The following is a 19,367-nucleotide window of genomic DNA, read 5'->3' on the forward strand; positions in this document are numbered from 1 at the left end:
TTTTTACGTGGCGCTCTAATATTGGATTAATGTTTGATTTTAAATTGAATTTTATTTATTTTATTTTAGATTAGTGTTTGATTTTGGATGAATTTTATTTTAGATTTATTTTTTAATTATTAGAGTGTTTGATTTTAGATGAAGTTGTATATATTAGTAATTAATTAATTAAAATATCTACGTGGCACCTAATTAATTATCTACGTTGCAATCGATTAATTTTTAATTATTAGAGTGTTTGATTTTAGATGGAGTTGTATATATTAGTTATTAATTAATTAATTAAAATATCTATGTGGCACCTAATTAATTATCTACTTGGCACTTGATTTTTAATAAATTAGAAATCTTATTTTTCATTGGCCGAAACCATTAGTAATCCTAGGTGGCACTCTGATATTTCAGCAAATATGCCTCCTTTACATATATATATTAGATTAGATTTTGCTGCTTTGTCTAGTACTACTCCGTACTTATTTATAAAAGGACTAAGGTTCTTTTCTGTTCACCTTATTTTCACTTATTTTAGAACAAATTAGTTCAGATAAGTTCAATTCAAAAAAAATAAGGGTTGACAGCATAATTTATAACTAAAATAAAATTTGTGTTCTAAAAAATTCAGGAAAAAAAATTGAAAATCTGATCAATAAAACACACCTAAAACAAGAATTTTGCAATTCATATTTAAGGAGTACTTTTCATACTCCGATTTTTTTTTTAAGATACTTTTTATACTCCGAATTTTTTTTAAGATACTTTTTATACTCTGATTTTAAAAAGGTAATGATTTAAAAAGGGGCTTACTATTTACCGCCCCACATTACTCAAAACCGCCCTAATATTTTACTCATATACCCCTTTTATTTACCCCCTCATTTTAACTTTTACCTTTATTCCCCTTTTTACCGCCCACCCTTAATCAGCCCACCACCGGTCACCACCGCCGGCCTCCACCACCGGCCACCACCACCGAAAACCACCGCCAGCCCCCGCCGAAAACCACCGCCGGCACCAAAGTCGGCCACCACATCGCGACATAATGCAAAACAATTTTTACATGGGCGAGACTACCGGTGGAACATCAAATTCACTAGATGTATTTTTTTTTCCGGAAAAAAAATCATAAACTTATGCATTTCTAACTTGTACCATGGTACAAACTTATGAAGTTTAAGCCTGTACCATGGTACAGACTTATGAGTTTTTAGCTCCGACCATAGTATAGACTTATGTAGTTGAAGCTCGTACCATGGAAGGAGCTTAAACTTCATAAGTCTATGCCATGGTCGGAGCTAAAAACTCATAAGTCTATGTCGGTTTAATTTTTTTTTTTTAAAGTTGTTGACTTATGCATTTTAGGCTCTGTCCATGAAAGGGACTTATGAATTTTAAGCTCGTTCCATGGCTCGAGCTTAATCCGCATAAGTCTAGACCATGGACGAAGCTTAAATCGCATAAGTCCATATCTATTTAAATTGATAAAAAAAAAAAAAAAACTTACGCATTTTATTTGCATCACAAATTAAAATTACCACACGATTCAACCCAATTTGATTTGCATCACAAATTAAAATTAAAAAACAAAAATAAATCATGAATCACTCCCAGCAAACTCCATTAACAAATTTCTGTCAATTAACACCCCCTATACGACTTACTGTCAATTTTTTGGAACAAATTCTGTCAATTTTTGGTGGATCAACCCAGATTAACAAGTCTCATTATCACAAATCTAACCAAATGCATCAAGAATAATAACCCAATTCATGAATAACCCAACAAAAAAGTTGAAGAAGAAGGTGGTTGTGTGGTGGTGGTCGACGATTGAAGCAGAAGAAGGTGGGTGTGTGGTGGTGGTCGGCGGTTGAAGCAGAAGACGAAGATGGGTGTGTGGTGGTCGGCGGTTAAAGATGAAGAAGAAGATGGGTATGTGTGTGGTGGTGGTCGGCGGTTAAAGATGAAGAAGGTGGGTGTGTGGTGGTGGTCGCTTAAAGATGAAGAAGGTGGGTGTGTGGTGGTGGTTGGCGGTTGAAGCAGAAGACGGAGGTGAGTGTGTGGTGGTCGGCGGTTGGAGTAGAAGACGAAGGTGGGGGTGTGGTGGTGGTCGGTTTGTAGTGATCCGGTGGAGTGAAGGTGGTGTGTGGTGGTGGTTGGATGAAGAGACTTTCTCTCTCCAAAATAGATGGGGTAAAATTTGGGAGGAAAATTTCATTAAGTAAGGATATTAACGTAAATTAGTGGGGCGATTTTGAATAATGTGGGACGGCTTTTAGCGCTCCACTTTAAAAATCATAATCAACCACTATTAGTGGGCTATGCCCGTTTAAGATGGAGGTTCCGATCTCAACTTAAATACTACTCCGTAGCAGTTTGGCACCAACATAAATACATACTCCGTAATTTTATAATTTACATATCTCTGAGATTTGGAGCAATTCTCTGTGCTAACATCAGCGGCACCACAACAACAACATCACCGGTAACTTCCTTTATCTCTTTGTTAACGATTTATTCTGAATTTCGATTTACAAGTATTTGTAACCTTAAGGGGCCGATTATAAACAATTCAAAAATAAAGCCCTAATTGGAGAATAATTTTGTCGATTAATTAAATTTTGTTTAAGGTAGGTGTGACCAATCAACGAGCAACAATCAACCAGATTCTATCATTTGTTCCCATTAAAGATGCAGGTCGAACTTGCATTCTGTCCAAGGACTGGGAAACAGTATGCACTTCCTAGTTCCTACAACATTTACCCATCTCTGCATTACGATCACAATTCCTTTGCATCACAATTACTAGTTTCCCCCGAAAGTGGGCAAGAGCCTGGACTTTGTGAAATTAGGGACAAATTCATGGATTTTGCAGAGAATCACTTGGTAACAATACACCAGTTCAACCCACCCGTGCTAAAATTAACACTGGATGTTGTTGTATTTGATGATGATTTTTCACGTGTTGATCGGTTAATGGATTTGGTTGGAAAAACAAAGGCCGAGGAATTGTGTGTTTCTCGTTGGTATAATGATATTTTTAAGGCAGTAGTATGTTACGACTTACGAGTTCCCTTACACGACTGTACTCGCTTCTAAACAGTTACAATCTCTTTCTATTAAATGGTGCAAGTTTACGAGTGACAACAAATTAATCAACAACAATGCGGGTATGTTTTCTTCCTTACAACAGTTGAGGCTGTTACAAGTTATATTGGATGATGAAGCATTAAGTAACTTAGCAAGTTGTTGTCCGGTGATTCAACTTATACACTTTGACTGATATCAGCTTCACTACTAATGAGGTGGAATTGTCAAAATTCCAATGTTTATATCGACTGTCCAAAATTAACCAACTTTCGCTATCATGGAATTGTCAAAATTCCAATGTTTACTCTTCTTAACATACCCCCTACGGTACGGTATATTTCGCTCAGTTTTGATCTGTATTCCGCCCTTAACTCGCCGTGGATCATCAACTTAAACAAGTTGCTACAACAAATACAAGAAAAACCTATGTGTTTTCCTTCATCTTTCTGTTTCGTATTGTAAGTTGGTACGTGCAACCGTTGTTTTACAATCTCTGATTTCTCAAACTTTTCTACTTTGTGATCATTTGTTCACCGTGACTTTTTTTGTTTGATTTTGCACAGGTCGAATACGTATACGTTCCGGATGAATCTGAAGCCAGTCATATTTCACCGCGTAATCTTCACCTAGAAGTCCTTGTGCCCTTTGACCTTGACATGGAAAATTCAACAGCTTTTATAGATGGCTTGATTTGGAATACCTGTCCGGCTACCTTGAGTATATACGGCTATGCTTATAATCCCATTAAGGTATTTGGATACATTTTTATTCAAGTAGGTTAAGGTTATAGCGTATAAGAACTATAAATTGACAAGTTATTAGTGTAATCGAAATATAAATGTTTTAGTATGTAAACTGAAAGTAATACTCCCTCCGTTCTTAAATAATTTCAACATGTTGACTTTTGCACTATTCATTCATACATTAGTGTTGACCAAATGTTAGTATGTGTAATATGTTGTTGGATTAGTCTTAATATATGTATATTTTTTGAATGTTAACTTTTTGAAATTTTTAATAATATGTAATAGCGTAATTAATTACGGTCAAATAAGTGTTTTGACAAATGTGCCAGTCAACAAAGAGAGCACTATGAGGTGTTTAACTATAATACTTTTGATTTTCAGTACTTGTGTGAAAAACTAGCGGATAAGAAATTGGGAGATGAATGCTGTTGTGAAGCGCATTTATGCAATAAATATTGGTGGCATAACATTGAAGATTTTGAAGTTAAGCACGAAAATAAGGACATGAAGGAGAAGTTGACATCTTTGCCGAAGCTGTGCTGGGAATACCAACGAAGAAGACATGGGCCTTTTATTACATTCCAGTGGCGCAGGCGCTCATATGATAGCTGCAATGTATAGACATACAGATCGAATTCCTTGAGTTTTCTGTATTTTCTAGGCTATACAAAACTCGTTTCCTTGATAATCACGCTTGCCTCTCTCGCTTCTAAGTTCTATGATAACGAGTTCCATGTTTTTAGTTCATTGCAGCTGCACATTGTATTGACAATATTTAGGGGTTAGCTTGGGGTTTTGCTAAACTTTGTATATAATATACTTTCGGAAAAATCATCACCATATGACTGGTTGTACATCGTAGATTCATAGGGTACAACCAACGCTGTTTTTTACACAAGATTCAAGCACGTGTGATAAAAGATAGCCTTAGTTTTTTTTTTTTTTTTTTTTTTTTTTGACAAAGAGAAAAGTTAGCCTTAGTTGTATCATCTCATTGTATAACCCGTTGTATCTATAAAATCACCCTACTTTTGAGTTTTTGTCGTGGAAAATTGTACTTCCTCCATTTCATAATAGATGCATCATTTTGAATTTTCACACTATTTTTAATTGAATGAGGGAGGGTGTGGTGACAAAAAATAATTAGTGGGAAGAGAGAAACAATATAATAAGTGTGAGTGTCATTCCTAATTTAGAAGTGTAACAACTAATCTGGGATAGATGGCCGAAAAAGAAAAGTGTAACAACTAATATGGGATGACCGAAAAAGGAAAGTGTAACAACTAATCTGGGACAGAGGGAGTATCAATATGTAAAGGCATATTTTGTGTTTTTTTTGTATTGGGTTAATCTCAATATATATGTTTAATTTTCTCAAAACTATATAATATATATATATATATATATATATATATATATATATATAAAATATCTAATTTTTGTAATTTTGTATTAATATATACAATTAAAAATATTAATGATTAAAGTTAGTATATAAATAGTATAAAAAGTCAAATGATACATCCATTGTGAAATCGAGTAAGTGTATAGATTCACTGCAAGAATTCAGGCTTTTATATCGACTGTATTTACCGACCGCTGTAAAGGTAGTCGTAAAAAAATTATTTACCAACCATTTTAAGGGTATTCGTTAATTACTGACCGTCTTAAAAGTCAACGTCTGATTCAGCAAACCTTTGTTGGATATTATGAAAGTAGGTTCACTACAAAAAAACAGTTTATTAACGACAACCCATTAATGACAGGGCCTAAATCCCGTCGTTATTGTGATAGGTTCTACGACAGGGCCCAAATCCCGTCGCTATTTGTGGTGGGTTTTACGACAGGCCCAAATCCCGTCGTTTTTGTGATAGAGTTTTACTCGCAGATAATTAAAAACCCACAACAATGTCATATTTTCTCTCCTCCCTCATTTTGTTCCTTTCACTCCATCAAACAAAGGCGACGAAGGCGATGAAGCTCCTCCGTAGAAACCGATGAAAATTGCAGGATTTCTTGAAATTCCTCCATAAAATCGAGCTTATTCAAGTTTTATTTGTCCAATTCTGCTGCAAATCAGAGATTATTTGATTAAAATCGAGCTTTATCAAGTTTAAATCCGGATGCAAGTTAATTAGGTTTTCTCCAAATTGATGATTCAAGTATTATCAGGTATATAATCTCTCTCCTATGGTCGTTTTTTTGATCTCCAGTTGAATTTGTTTGAGAATCTGTCACTCCAATTTTATTTGTGTTTATTTGATTTTTCCGAGAATTTGTAACTTCAATCTGATTTATCGGCAAATTTTACTAAATTGCTTCTCATTATAGTGGCGAATTAGTATCTCCTGGTTATCTGGTGGTTTGTTTTGCTCTGGAATTTGATGTTTGGTTAATTCTAGCTTTAATAATCTGCAATTAAAGTTGTTAGAAGGTTTTTTTGGATTTATCTGAAATTAAGCAGCAAGTTGTTTGGTAATTATGGTTGTAATCAGAACATTTAGGATATGTACAAAATTACGGCTAATTTTGACTAATCAACATTGATATATAGTTATATTATTGGAAGAAGTGGGAATTGACTAATTGAGCTCTCGGCCTCAACCTTTTGTTTAATAATATATGCTCCCAATTCCTAACCCAATATGTTTAATAATATATGCTCCCAATTCCTGACCCAAATTTACTTGGGAATTTTATCAAACAGGTTATCTGCATTGCTCACAAAGGGGTATTTTTATAAAAGACCCAATCAATATGCTCCAAACGTCGTTTAAAACGTAATTACAACTACACTACTACAGTAAGATTTCCACGATTTGGTAATGCAAATGAGGATGAAATAGAATTGAATTTGAAGGGCATACTACATAATTAAACATGTTAAATCGATTAAAACTTTCGGGGAAAGGTGAATTAAAATTTGATTTGGAATTTCAGGCCTTAGGTAAGAGTACTTTGCATATGGTAGATTGGTGTGTAACAGTGTAAATACAAAGTTCGCCAATTTACAATGACTGAAGAACAACAAAGAATTCAGGTAATTACATATATTATGGTTTGGATTGTGATTTAAAGATTGCTGCTACATTTTGAATAACTTGGAATGAGTTAGATTTAATCTATCACATACTCTTGTCTCTGGAAATGTAGGATGAGCTGAACTTGTTGGGAAGATTGTCACATCCAAACTTCGCTCATTCATTAGGATATTGCTGGACTGAGGAGAAGTTTTATTTAGTCTCTGAATATATGCCCAAAGGAAGTTTGGATAATCATATGCTCAACGGTAAACAGTTAATTGTTTGCTTTGGAGTTGGGCGTTGAACTGTTGATCAGTGTGGTCTAACTAGATTCTGGTATTTCCTCCGCAGGTAGAGTTAGTTATAAAAAATTGTACTAGTTGGTATAAGCAAGTAATTGTACTAGTTGTTATAATGTTTACATCAATTACTTTGTTTTCTAGAAGTGATATATTTTATTGAATTTTTGTAGGGTGGAAGTTCTGGAAATCCTCCAAGTTTTGGTTCGACATTCACAAAACAGGAATTATCTTAGACAAGCCCGAAACTGTGGAAAGACATGTAAGTTTATCTTCCTTCCTCTCTGTTTCTTAAGTTCCATAAGTGGGGTTTTCTTAAGTTCCATAAGTGGATTTTGAAACTGTGAAACCCTATGGGATATTGCAAATAACTTGATTTTTAATTCTTAAAGGAAATGATCAAGAAGACAATTCAAGAAAATCCAGAGATGGAGGGAAAACTTCAGGCCATTCTAGATGCTTTTAGAGATAAGTAAGGTAAATACTACAAATCTTCCTCTTTTAATCAAGTGATTGATTCCTCTTTAAATTTGATGATGATATGCATTTTCTCCATAATCTTGTGAAGTTTAATTTCTTTGCTTTACTTTTTTCAAGGTACAAAGAACTGTCACATGTTATATATGAGTTGTGGTACCTGTTTTCTGCTATTCCTTTGTCTGCAACTGTAAATTCAGGTTGGTATTCCAGTACGTTTGTTTCTTGAATTCTTCATCTAAACATCTGCTTTAGTATTCGTTGGTTAAGAATATGCACTCATGGCCTCCTCCTAAGTTAAGAATACTCTAATCGCCCTTTCCTTTTCTCTGCTTTATTTGTCCTGTCGATCTGATAGTTTGGGCCAGTAGATTAAGGGCTATAGTATAGTGTTATTAGAAGTTGGGCCTAAGATTAATGTATATGGGATCTTAGTTGTTAAGATGTCGATCTCACTTTACTAAATGTACTTGATTATGCAACAGGACTATTTACCACATTCTTAACTGATACATTTGATGACCAATGTATCAGTTAATAAGGCTGAAAAAACCAAACTTGAAAAAGGCTTTACTAGACTCTAATGTTTCTGAATCTCTTAAACATCTGACATGAAATTAGTGTCATTCCATCAATCTAACATGAAATTAGTGTCATTCCATCAAAAAAAATATTGCTAATTAATCTAAGTCTGAAATATTTTGTTCCTGATACACTAACATAGCGATATTGTATTGGTTTTGGAGTGCTTGTGTAAAATGCAGTGTCGATGAGAAGACTTCGTCTTGTCTTTATGACTTTATAGTTTATAGAAAACATTGAAGTATATCTACAGATCATTGACAATTTACAGAAATGCATGTTCTAAGTGATTTTTTTTGCCAAAAATATGCAGTGTCTGACATGCTGTTACTTCTCAGGTTGGTGCTGCTATGTGCTTCCTTGCTTCCTGCTGGGCTAATGTGCCTTGCTTCTACTATCTGCTGTAAACTTTGAATTTTATTTAAATTGCAGTAATCAGACCAAGTGTTATTGTGGTCTTATTTTTTATTTCTTGGGCATCAGACAATTGGTTGTGGTAGTTTTAATCATGGGCCATTGTTGTAGATTTGGATTTTGTGAAATGAACTTGATGGTACTTTTATAATCTGTTGATGGTATTAGTATGTATGTAGTAATCATTGATATTGATTCATAACTAGTAGGTGCATGATAAGCTAGAAGGTGCTATAAGAATCATTCTCATGGCCTTTTGCGACGGGGAGTGACCCGGTCATAGTTAGCTTTTTGCGACGGGAGGTTAGCCCGTCATGTTTGGTCTTTTGTGACGGGATTTTCCCATGTCATAATAGGCTTTTGCGACGGGATTTTTTCCTGTCACAATAAGATTTTGCGACGGGGTCATGACGGGGTAGTGAATTACGACGCCCCCCTTTCATGACGGGCTTGTGACGGGTAATTCCGTCATAATTGGTCTTTTATGACGGGTCAATGACGGGATTTCCCGTCATAAATAGAACTTTTTTTGTAGTGGTTTGTTGGATACTGTCTTAAAAGTCAATGCCTGATTCAGCAAACCTTAAACCCTACAAATAGTACTCCATGTTTGATTAATTGAATATTGCTTATGGTATGAGTCGACTTGCACTGACGTCTTATGATAATTTAAGAGTAAGAGAGATTTTAAAGAGTAAACTTATATGATATAATTGGAATTGATTACAAAAAAGTAAATAGGAAAGAGTAAACTTATATAATCTGATTGGAATTTATTGACCTCAATATATCTGATTATAACTGAAATGAAATTAGTAGACATAAAACTTAATTTTTTAAAAGGTGAAGATAACACCCTCTAAAAGTACGTCCTCCGAAAGAAATCCGCTACATGCATATTATTTTAATAATAATTTGGACACATATTTCAAAATTATTCAATTTTCATATGATTACGGAAATTTAAGAGACTTTATTTGTTTTGGAATGACAGACTTTTCACTTGATGAGCCTAATATATTAATTATCGTGTCAATCTGTGTAGAATAATTATATTTACTTATTTGAATGTTGTTAATATAGATTTAATTATTATTTGCATATTATTTATTAATGATTGTAATTTAATCTTCTTTTGACATATTATATTATTTTATTAACTAGATTTTAGCCCGTGCGATGCACGAATTCTATTAAATTGTTATGTATATACCAATTTTATATTAGTTTTTGATTTTGCATTAAATTTCATTTTAGATAAAAAAAAGTTATGAGAGTGTTTGTTTTTGGATGAAATTGTATATGCGTAATATTATTAATTAATTAATTAAAATATCTACGTGGCGTTTAATTATTTATCTACGTGGCACTCGACTTTTTTAACTCAAAATTAATTTTGAAATCTTATTTTTCATTGGCCGAAACCATTAAATTTCCTACATGTCGCTCTAATATTAGATAATGAATTTTATTTATTTTATTTTAGATTAGTGTTTGATTTTGAATGGATATTATTTTAGTTTTTTTTTAAAATTATTATAGTGTTTGATTTTAGATAGAGTTCTATTAAATTGTTATGTTTAAATAAAACTCTTATGTATATACCAATTTTATATATTAGATTAGATTAGTTTAAATAAAACTCTTATGTATATTTTTTTTAATTATGAGAGTGTTTGTTTTTGGATGAAATTATATATGCGTTATTTTAAATTATTAATTAATAAAAATATCTACGTGGCACTTGACTATTTATCTACGTGGCACTCGAATTTTTTAATTTCAAAATTTTAAAATGTTATTTTTCATTGGCCGATACCATTAGAATTCCTACGTGGCGCTCTAATATTAATGTTTGATTTTAAATTGAATTTTATTTATTTTATTTTAGATTAGTGTTTGATTTTGGATGAATTTTATTTTAACTTTATTTTTTAATTATTAGAGTTTGATTTTAGATGGAGTTGTATATATTAGTAATTAATTAATTAAAATATCTACGTGGAACCTAATTAATTATCTACATGGCAATCGATTTTTTTAATTCAAAAATAAATTAGAAATCTTATTTTTCATTGGCCGAAACCATTAGTAATCCTAGGTGGCACTCTAATATTTCAGCAAATATGCCTCCTTTATATATATACTAGTGTGTGGCCCGGGCGTTGGCCTGATCGCTAACATTTAATAGTTAAAATTTAGATTTTTCTTGAGCTCAATATTTGACGAAATGCATGTATACCTTAAAGTGAAAAACATCAATTAAGTTTGTCAACTACACAGACACACTACGTCATTTATCATGCCAAGTAATTTTTCAATTAGATCATCTTAAATTGTATAATTTGTTTTCTAATAGAACTAAGTGCTTCAAATTAATAACACCAAATTAGATATAAGCAGCCATGCAAGGTATTTCTATAGTTGATGCTTATGAGATTCATGACATCATGTTTCTTCATAGTTGTCCTAATTATTTATTTTTATTTTTATTCAAAATATTCCATAAAAATTTAGTTGGTTTAGACTTCATGTTAACATTTATTTATAAACTAATGTGAAGAAATAAACCACAATTGGTGGTTTGTTAAGATGGTAATGATCGAGAATTATCATTCAGACATGAGGTCTAGAGTTCAAACCTCGTTGTATTGATTTTTGGTTATCCATGACATGACATACCACTTAGTGAGTGAATGATGTGGCGCAAAGGGAAGAGTACTACATATTTTTTTCTATTCTATCCACAACTTTGTTAGCATTCTGAAGGTCGAATTCCAATTTAATCTCATGCAGCCTAAAAACTCAGCTCCCTACATTGTTTGCAGTTAGAATCCTTGATGTTTGTTTCATGCGATATCCTTTGAATATCTATTATCTTGCATGCTGTGAGTCAAAGGTAACAAAAATGTTGCCTGATCCTTTTCCTTTTCCTTGGATAATTTGCAAGCCTGCAATATAATTAGGCCATGAGTGCTGACTGAATGTTGCATTTTTGCTGAAAACCCAACACCCAAACACCTAGATGGTCACGTATCACACCCTGCTATGCTAGCTACTGATTCTATGTTCAGAAAAGAAGTACGTGTTACAGACTTACAGTTGAGTTCTAGCCATTGTGGATGAAGAGGTTTCCAAGTTGAGGTACTGGCAGAATGTTGTGGGGTAGTGGAATAGCTGCAATATCTTGTGATTGTGAATGTAACCAAAACTGGGTAGGAGGACAAAAAAATGTATCATCAACACCAACAAGGTACCAGATTTCTTTTGCTCGTTGACAATCCCTAAGAACATGGATATTGTTCTCTTGACACCAACCACAAATATTAGACCTTTCTATCATAGAAAGCAAGCCAAGTAAAAGAATAGAGAGTTCAGGAAACTACAATGTTTTTAATTACTAGTTTAGAAACAACCGTACACACAAGTTTATTTTTTTTTTAAGGAAGTAATAACAAGTTACATACCGTACAATTTTTGTTTGGTGAAAGGTACGGAGTACACGATAATTACATGTTCTTGTTCAATAATATTCCAAAATGTTTTTGAGGCAAGATTGCATTTTATGTTGATCAAAGTTTGTTGTGCTGAATATTATAATCATACAAGTTAAAGGTAAGAAGCATTGAATGACCTTGCAGAAATATGCATAAATAAAACATTGCGAGTATCGACCTCCAAATCAACCTTTACAAACTTAAAAGGAGAAACATATTACACACAATAGATATGGAGTAGTCCGTATTAAGAATAAATGAAACCATGTAACTCGTCCAATTAACACACCAGCTGATCGACACCTCTCGTTAACAAACCAATGAATACCTAATTATCAACCACCACAAAAACCGACACCAATGGTTATATACACTTGTAACTGTATGTACTGAAAACTAAGGTACTGAAGCCTATACCAACATAACTGTACTTGTTCCCAATCTATTAACAATTCCAGCAAACTAACATCTATGTTTTGAGACTACACAGGATAGTTGACATTGTGTACTTGGGGCAACGTGGTTTCGATGTTGACATTCAGTGGTTTGATGTCTCTACTACGCATGTAACTCAGGAACTGCCCCGGTAATTCTTCCAAAAGCGCTTCAACCATGGGTTTTTGTCCCACTGCACACAAGACAACACAACGCCATATTATGAATTATGTAAAAGGACTTAAACGTTGAGATCAGCTCGATTTTACAAACCTTGAACATCACGCATTGGCACAAATTGAACTATGTCCCGAGTTGCTATTCGACCTGTTGAGCTCTCCAACCGGTGCCCTTTATCAGCATCCAGTATCTGTCAAGTCAAGACGTAAATGTTTCAATCCACTAAATTACCATTTAGTCATAAATCAAGGCTAACGACTTGGCTTACCTCCATCTGTGTAAAATCAGCAGCACCCACTCCAACAATAAGGATAGACAACGGCAAGTCAGACGCCCTCACCAAAGCATCTATACTTTCTTGGGGATCTGAAAGAACTCCATCCTGAAAGAAAAACAGATTAAAATCAATGATATCGTAATAGATTGCAACTGTTGTCTCACAAAATGTACTTACCGTAATAATTAACAATACATAGTACTTGCTCTTAGTCTGTTCAAGGGACTGGCCTGCGATTTCTGCAGCTCTGTGAACTACCTTACCAAATAGAGTTGGTCCAGAAAGTGCAACTGTTTGGAGACCAGAATTGTAAGCAGTCATAATTCCTTCAACTCCTTCAACCTGCAGGAGATGAAATAATACTAGCTTGTAAGATATATTTAGATCACATCTCAGTAAAAACACCACAATAGCACCAACTTTTGGACCGAACCTTGCCTCAAGCTAAGCTCAATTTCACATAATTTTACCACGAAAACCAGGGGGAAATAAACATCAGAAACACAAAACTCTGCATATTTTGATTTCACCCACCAGTTTCATCAACATCAATGCCCCAACTTTATTGAGTAAGAGATTAAGGGTTGAAAACAAACACATTTATGGTGGAAAAGTCCATGAATTTAATTAAGCCTTATGCAAATTTTTACTCTTTTAGATACTTAGGAGTATACAATTAAATCTTAGACCATGGAAAGTATGTTGGCAGTTGGGATCAATACTTTCTTGAAAGGCGACTGTCAAATGGATATTTAAATCGTTTAGTTGCATGATATTCTGCATCTGAATCTTTGTGAATAAGCTGCTATAACACTGACAGGAAAGGAAAAGGCAGAAGGCAGCAGGCTAAGTTAGAGTTAAATGCATGCATGCTTCATATTACCTCGGTATGGTAAGGGCTTCCATTCAGGTTAAAGCAATGGGAGACACTGCCATCCATTGTCCTTCCCCCAAAACCCCATGCAGAGTAACGCCTGTCTGAGTCATAAAACTGTATAACCTCCCCAACCTCCGTTATAGCCTGCAACAAATCCCCTTGTGAGTAATCTGTATAGAAGTATAATATGCAGGAGATAAAACAATATATATTCAAGGATTCCAAACTATACAGTACTTGAGACAAACTTATTTCAAGGCACAGAAGGAAGAACATAAAAAACAAGACACACATATTTTACACTTCACTTTGAAGCAATGGATCTGGCGATGACTAAAAAAGGTTATACTTTTCTAAATGCCTATAAGTTCAACTATATCTATGCTCAGCCTAGATAAGAAAGCACACATAACTATAACAACATTTAAGCCTTACTTGCTGATATGCGTTCAATCTGCCAGAGGGGTCAATATAGTGCAAAGATTCTGGACTTCTAGGATTTCCATTTGAAGCTGCACGAAATCAAAATAAAGCACAATTACAAAGGATTAGTGTGAATATTGTCAATGACTCATCTTGTATTTCATCTATCTTCATCAGCTAGCAAACTTTACATACCAGTAAAATCAACAGCAACCATGAAGTTGAGCTCAAAACCACTAGAAATATAATCAAGAAAGCTGTACAGCTGCCTTTCACGGAATGCATCTACATACAGCTGACCCTTAAGAATCTGTAGTGATCATCATCAAGAAATATGATCATTAAAAGTTACAAAAGGAACTCAAAATCAGCCATAAATTCAAGTATTGTTGAGCACAAGCACCTTTTCACGACCATGGTGTTGCTTAACAAAGCTGATGCCAGTCTTGTCTCTGTGCATATTTTCTAAGGCTGAAACTGATGTTTGAAGTTTTCTGTTCAATGAGTATTGCATTTGTTAATAATCTATCATACAGAGACCACACAAGCAACGAAAGTCCACAAGAAAGGACAAAAGAGAAATAAGTAAGGATAACTACCCAATTAAAGTATGACTTCCATTGCTGTTAAAATCGAAACACTCAACAATCAAAGGGTTTTGCTGCAACATAATTAACAAATAATCATAAGTCTGGTCTCTGCAATATATTTTTTTCTTCAGTACATGACAGGCATCAAAGAATAGAAGAAATAAACTTACCTTGCTTACAAAATGTTGTGTATTAAGATAAACAGGCCTCCAAATAGGATTTAAGTTGTTGTTAACCACCTCTGTCTTGCAGATTGGGACAGCATTTCCAGTCTCAACTTTCCTGGATATGCGCAAAAAAGGATCCTATACACAAGGAGTGAAGGTCAGCAACAACATGGAACACAAGTTTAACAACAAGTTCAAGTGTTCAACCATCAAAGCCTCACAAAATTTACATACACTTTTAGATAAGAAATCTTTGTTATCCAGATGGGTACAGCGGAATACAATCTCTGCTGCATTTCTTGATGCGACACTCTCTTCTGCATGAACGCTTAACATGCCTGCATTTTTCCTATTTTTGTTGTTCAACTTTAAAGTTAAGGTCTTGTCACGTTTGGTAAAAATCTGCCAATTAAAGAGGAATAACATAAGAAAACATCATGTCACGACTCACGGCTTTAAACAATGCCTAACCTCTGAGAAAGCTGCAATGCCCAACATTATGCAAAAAGAAACATATTGTGCCAGAAATACAACTTCTCATTTCCAACTAAAGTACCTCTGATAACACACAGCTAGCTTCTCCAAGAAAATCCTGATCCGATAACTTGATTGTCTGAACAAATAAAGTTATTTATCAAATGAGAATTTAAAGGTAGATTGTCACATAAAACATTAATTAAAACAAGAGAAGGAAGAAACAAGAAGTAAAGAAAATATACCTTCACTGGTACATTGTGATGTGTGGTATCAACATCGAATACATGAAATCTGATAGTGACAAAGAAGAAGAAAATATATGAATCAAACTAAATTTGTGTGAGGTCCTTGTGGTGAATGATCATAGAAGCTTGTATAAAGTGTAAAAGAAGGTGCTTACACCAGTGACTGAACAGTCTCAAAATGGTAAGCAACAGATATTTTCCCAATCCAGACAGGGTTCAAATCGTTTAAGATAACCTCTGTACGACCAATTTCCTCAAGAGTCCCATTTCGCTTCTTCATGTAAACTACAGCCATCGGATCACTCTGCATTGAACCAAAGTAACAAGTTCTTACAAAGAGAGCAGCTTGTGCTATCAGTTTTTGCAAAATCTCATTAGTGACACAAGATCAGACTATTGCCAATCAATGTGGGAAACTGTACCTTTGACATGACATCGAGATCAATTAGCTTCGAAGCAGAAAGGGATAACTGCATAACAGAATTGCAATGCGTTTAGTACGTCCTCACAGAAAATAATAACAAGAGTTAGAACACCAAGTCAATAAATTGCTAAAATAATTGCCAGTTGTGGTACGTTGTCAATGTACATAACATCTATCTAGTAACATTTCCATTGTTTTACTATTCCCCTGTTTACAACAAAACATTTGAAGAAAATAACAAGTTCAGATGTCATGGTTTGCAACTTAAGGTTGCTCACATTTTCTGCAAACACCAAGAAGACTAGTTTAGAGCTCTTGCTTATTCTGAGCTAGCACTAGCTCGAATTTGTGTAACCATGATGCAAGGAAGTTATACTCTCTGACTCAAGTGTTATAGTGTTGAGAAATCCTTCTTCTATTTAGGAATAGGCCTAATTAACAAAGCCTGAAAGTTCCTTCATACATCCAAGTAACCAACACTGATTCACAGCCCCAACATAAAACAATAAAAACTATTTAACTGACCTGTCAATACTACTAACTACTAAGGAAGTGGAAATTCGAGTGCATTGTCCTTCTATAAGCTAGGACTAAATAATATGTACAAGATAACTATCAAAACAAGAAAAATCAAAGTATCATCTACCTTTGCACATGCAAAACAAAAGTAGACTAAAGGGAGAAAAGGGGATGGGGAAGAGGAATCTTGAAAGTGGTGTTTCCTAGGAATATTCCAGTAGCTTACACCATAGTATCAAATAATGGAATATACAGAAATAAATTGACCATAAACAAAGGTCTTATACTCAGATGTTCTATCCACATGACTTCCTCACCAAAGTGAACTTCCTCCCCAACTTCCACCCCACTTGAACACAACTTTTTTTGGTAGAACTTCAACCACAACTTTTGATCTTAAACAATAACTTTCTCTTTCAACTGCTCTCTGAATAAAGCATTAATCTAACTTCAGATATTGTAGCACAACACATGAGCATGCAGGCCCAACAGTTCAAAATCACCATATAAATAGCAGTTAATGTAGGTCTATGCCCTTGGAAGGAATGGAAAATCGGGAGCGTCGTAGCGGCATTCTGTGAGCTGTTTCAAAACACATCACAGGGGCAATTTGGTCAATAACATGTACCATTCATTAAAAAAGAGAATACCATTTCGTTAAACGGAGTACCATTTCGATAAAAACATGTACCATTTCGTTAAAAAGAGTACCATTTCATTGAAAACAGAGTACCAATCCGATTAAAACATGTAACATTTCATTAACATTTGCTGTTATGTTTTTACAAATACATAACTGTTATGGATTTTGACTTCCTCATGAAAAATCCGCTTTGCAGATCACACTAACAGCTTAGTTTGTCCTCAATCTCTGACACGAGGGTTTCCTTTTATTTACTTGGTGTCCTTTTTTTCGATTTCTTGTTTACGTGTTTATGTAGATGACTATAAAAATTATTTCAGTGTTCAAATTCACGAAAAAGATTTATTCTCTTTTAAAGAGGATGCTGTTTACCAGCAATACATAGACCCTACCTAGGAATAGGATGATCAAAATAGAGCTAAGTTGATAACAGTTCCCTCCTCCCAACTTAAAAATTACTTCCAGTTACTTTTAGTATGAGATTCCTTCACCCTCAACATAAATTCCAGATATTTCAAAATAAAACTTTAGATTTGCATGAAAAATAAAATCATCAAAATATGAAGAACCCTAAATTAAAGATTCCAAATGTCAAAACCAAAAAATCAAAGTATATTCCAAAGTGGGACCACAATTTGACAAACAATCCTTGGATGATTTGAAGTCCGTCCTAAAAACAAAACATGAATACTTCCCCGTAAAAACAAAACATAGTCAATTAAAATTAGAACAAAGAATTAAATAATAAAAAACTACTCCAATTAAGTTTAAGCCCGTTAAATCAAACCTCGATTTGTGTAAACAAAGGTTGATAACCTTGGACTTTATAAAAATGATCAACGGCTTCATTGTGCCCGCCATCAACATCTCCGCCCGCCGCCATAGGAAGGGGCCCACCGTGAACCCCACCCACTGCCGCCTTTCCCCCATTCACATCTGAAAAACAACCCCCCATATTTCCCCTTCCTAAACAAAATTGGATTCGACGATTTTGCCAAACTCTTGTGATTGTCCAACTTACAAAAACCCTTGAAATTTATAAAATAATTAGTTCGATCAATTATTTGAAAAAGAAACGCAAATCACTGGAGGTTTTATATAGATAAAAAAGTTGAGAATTTATAGTAACAGATACACGGTTCCTAAAAGATACACGGTTCCTAAAAGAATTTTCAAAAAAAAATCAAAAGAATGAAGTTAAATGGAAACTATCATCGTTGTTTCTGATGATTTTTAAAGAGAAAGACTATAGTTGATTTAATTTCCAAATCTGGGTTACTTGTCAAAAACGATTTCCAAATATGGATTAGATGGTACAACCGATTATATATAGAGCTACCTCCAACTCTCCAAGTCTCCAAGCGAGTCATTTTATATTTGTAATCCATATTTAATTTCAGAAAACACAGTTTATTTTATAAAAGTACACATTGATTAAAAGCACATTTTTGTAAACTTTAAAAAAAAAATATTGTTAAGTACAACAAAATCTTTAAAATTAATATAATTTTCAAACAAAAAATGTATGTGCTTTTAAATTACAAAAATATTTTTTAAATCGGAAAAATGTACTGTACTTTTAAACCATAAAAATGTACTTTTAACTCGGTTGGGTGTAGCTCTACATTTAACCGGGTACACTTTTTAATTTGTATGTTCTTTTCACCGTAATTACAATTTCATTTAGTTTATTTCGGTTTAATTTTAGTTCATTTCAACTCTATTAAATCATTTAAGTTCGGTTCAAAAGATTGTGTCCATTCTCGTCTTTAATCATCATATTTTATTAATTTGTTTTTTATTATCATGTTAAATATTACTATTTTATTATATTGTAATGTTCGTAGTTATTTATTATCATTATTGCTATTACAACTCTAACTATTATTACTATTACTATTGTTATATTAATAATTATTATTACTATTTATTATTTCAAATTAATTAAGGGGCATTTATCATTTATTATTGCTACTCATTCATTTTAG

At 33.7% G+C, this 19,367-nt stretch overlaps 1 protein-coding gene and 2 long non-coding RNA genes across 9 annotated transcripts; 2 read left to right on the forward strand and 1 right to left on the reverse strand.

The window, feature by feature from the left end:
* Window positions 1-1,247: 1,247 nt before the first annotated feature.
* Window positions 1,248-4,820, forward strand: LOC110787837 (uncharacterized). Of its 2 annotated transcripts, XR_008918801.1 has the most exons (4): window positions 1,248-2,479; window positions 2,629-3,550; window positions 3,648-3,833; window positions 4,212-4,820. It is a non-coding gene; the product is annotated as an uncharacterized lncRNA (long non-coding RNA). The 2 variants fall into 2 exon arrangements; XR_002533183.2 differs by having other exon boundaries at window positions 1,248-3,550; window positions 4,212-4,813.
* An 896-nt stretch (window positions 4,821-5,716) lies between these two features.
* LOC110787835 (uncharacterized) lies at window positions 5,717-8,792 on the forward strand. 3 transcript variants are annotated; one of them, XR_002533180.2, is made up of 8 exons: window positions 5,717-6,002; window positions 6,538-6,610; window positions 6,771-6,870; window positions 6,984-7,204; window positions 7,326-7,414; window positions 7,545-7,629; window positions 7,750-7,829; window positions 8,550-8,792. It is a non-coding gene; the product is annotated as an uncharacterized lncRNA (long non-coding RNA). The 3 variants fall into 3 exon arrangements; XR_002533181.2 differs by lacking the exon at window positions 6,538-6,610 and having other exon boundaries at window positions 5,721-6,002; XR_002533182.2 differs by lacking the exons at window positions 6,538-6,610; window positions 6,771-6,870 and having other exon boundaries at window positions 5,727-6,002.
* A 3,559-nt stretch (window positions 8,793-12,351) lies between these two features.
* On the reverse strand, window positions 12,352-18,688 carry LOC110787834 (protein BONZAI 3). 4 transcript variants are annotated; one of them, XM_056827279.1, is made up of 17 exons: window positions 18,167-18,688; window positions 17,240-17,318; window positions 16,216-16,263; window positions 15,949-16,097; window positions 15,791-15,839; window positions 15,628-15,684; window positions 15,306-15,473; window positions 15,075-15,209; window positions 14,914-14,975; window positions 14,718-14,808; window positions 14,510-14,624; window positions 14,327-14,403; window positions 13,898-14,035; window positions 13,192-13,356; window positions 13,006-13,119; window positions 12,831-12,927; window positions 12,352-12,750 (listed from the first exon to the last, which is right to left on the reverse strand). In XM_056827279.1, the coding sequence occupies exons 1-17, from the start codon at window positions 18,307-18,309 to the stop codon at window positions 12,605-12,607; spliced, it is 1,833 nt and encodes a 610-aa protein (XP_056683257.1). In that variant the 5' UTR covers window positions 18,310-18,688; the 3' UTR covers window positions 12,352-12,604. The 4 variants fall into 4 exon arrangements, with proteins under 4 accessions (XP_056683257.1, XP_021848170.1, XP_056683258.1 ...); XM_021992478.2 differs by lacking the exon at window positions 17,240-17,318 and having other exon boundaries at window positions 18,167-18,687; XM_056827280.1 differs by having other exon boundaries at window positions 16,216-18,049; window positions 18,167-18,305.
* Window positions 18,689-19,367: the final 679 nt, after the last annotated feature.

The sequence above is a fragment of the Spinacia oleracea genome, chromosome 4 (assembly GCF_020520425.1).
Source record: "Spinacia oleracea cultivar Varoflay chromosome 4, BTI_SOV_V1, whole genome shotgun sequence".
NCBI lineage: Eukaryota > Viridiplantae > Streptophyta > Magnoliopsida > Caryophyllales > Amaranthaceae > Spinacia > Spinacia oleracea.

Bases quoted from the DNA above. Each gene is read 5' to 3' on its own strand.
- LOC110787834 (XM_056827279.1), bottom strand. From the start codon at position 18,309: ATGGGGGAAAGGCGGCAGTGGGTGGGGTTCACGGTGGGCCCCTTCCTA. The intron at 14,809-14,913 runs GTAGTTATCCTT...CTCATTGAACAG, and splicing joins GGAAGTCATACTTTAATTGG to AAAACTTCAAACATCAGTTT. The intron at 14,404-14,509 runs GTATGTAAAGTT...GATTTCGTGCAG, and splicing joins GGTTGCTGTTGATTTTACTG to CTTCAAATGGAAATCCTAGA.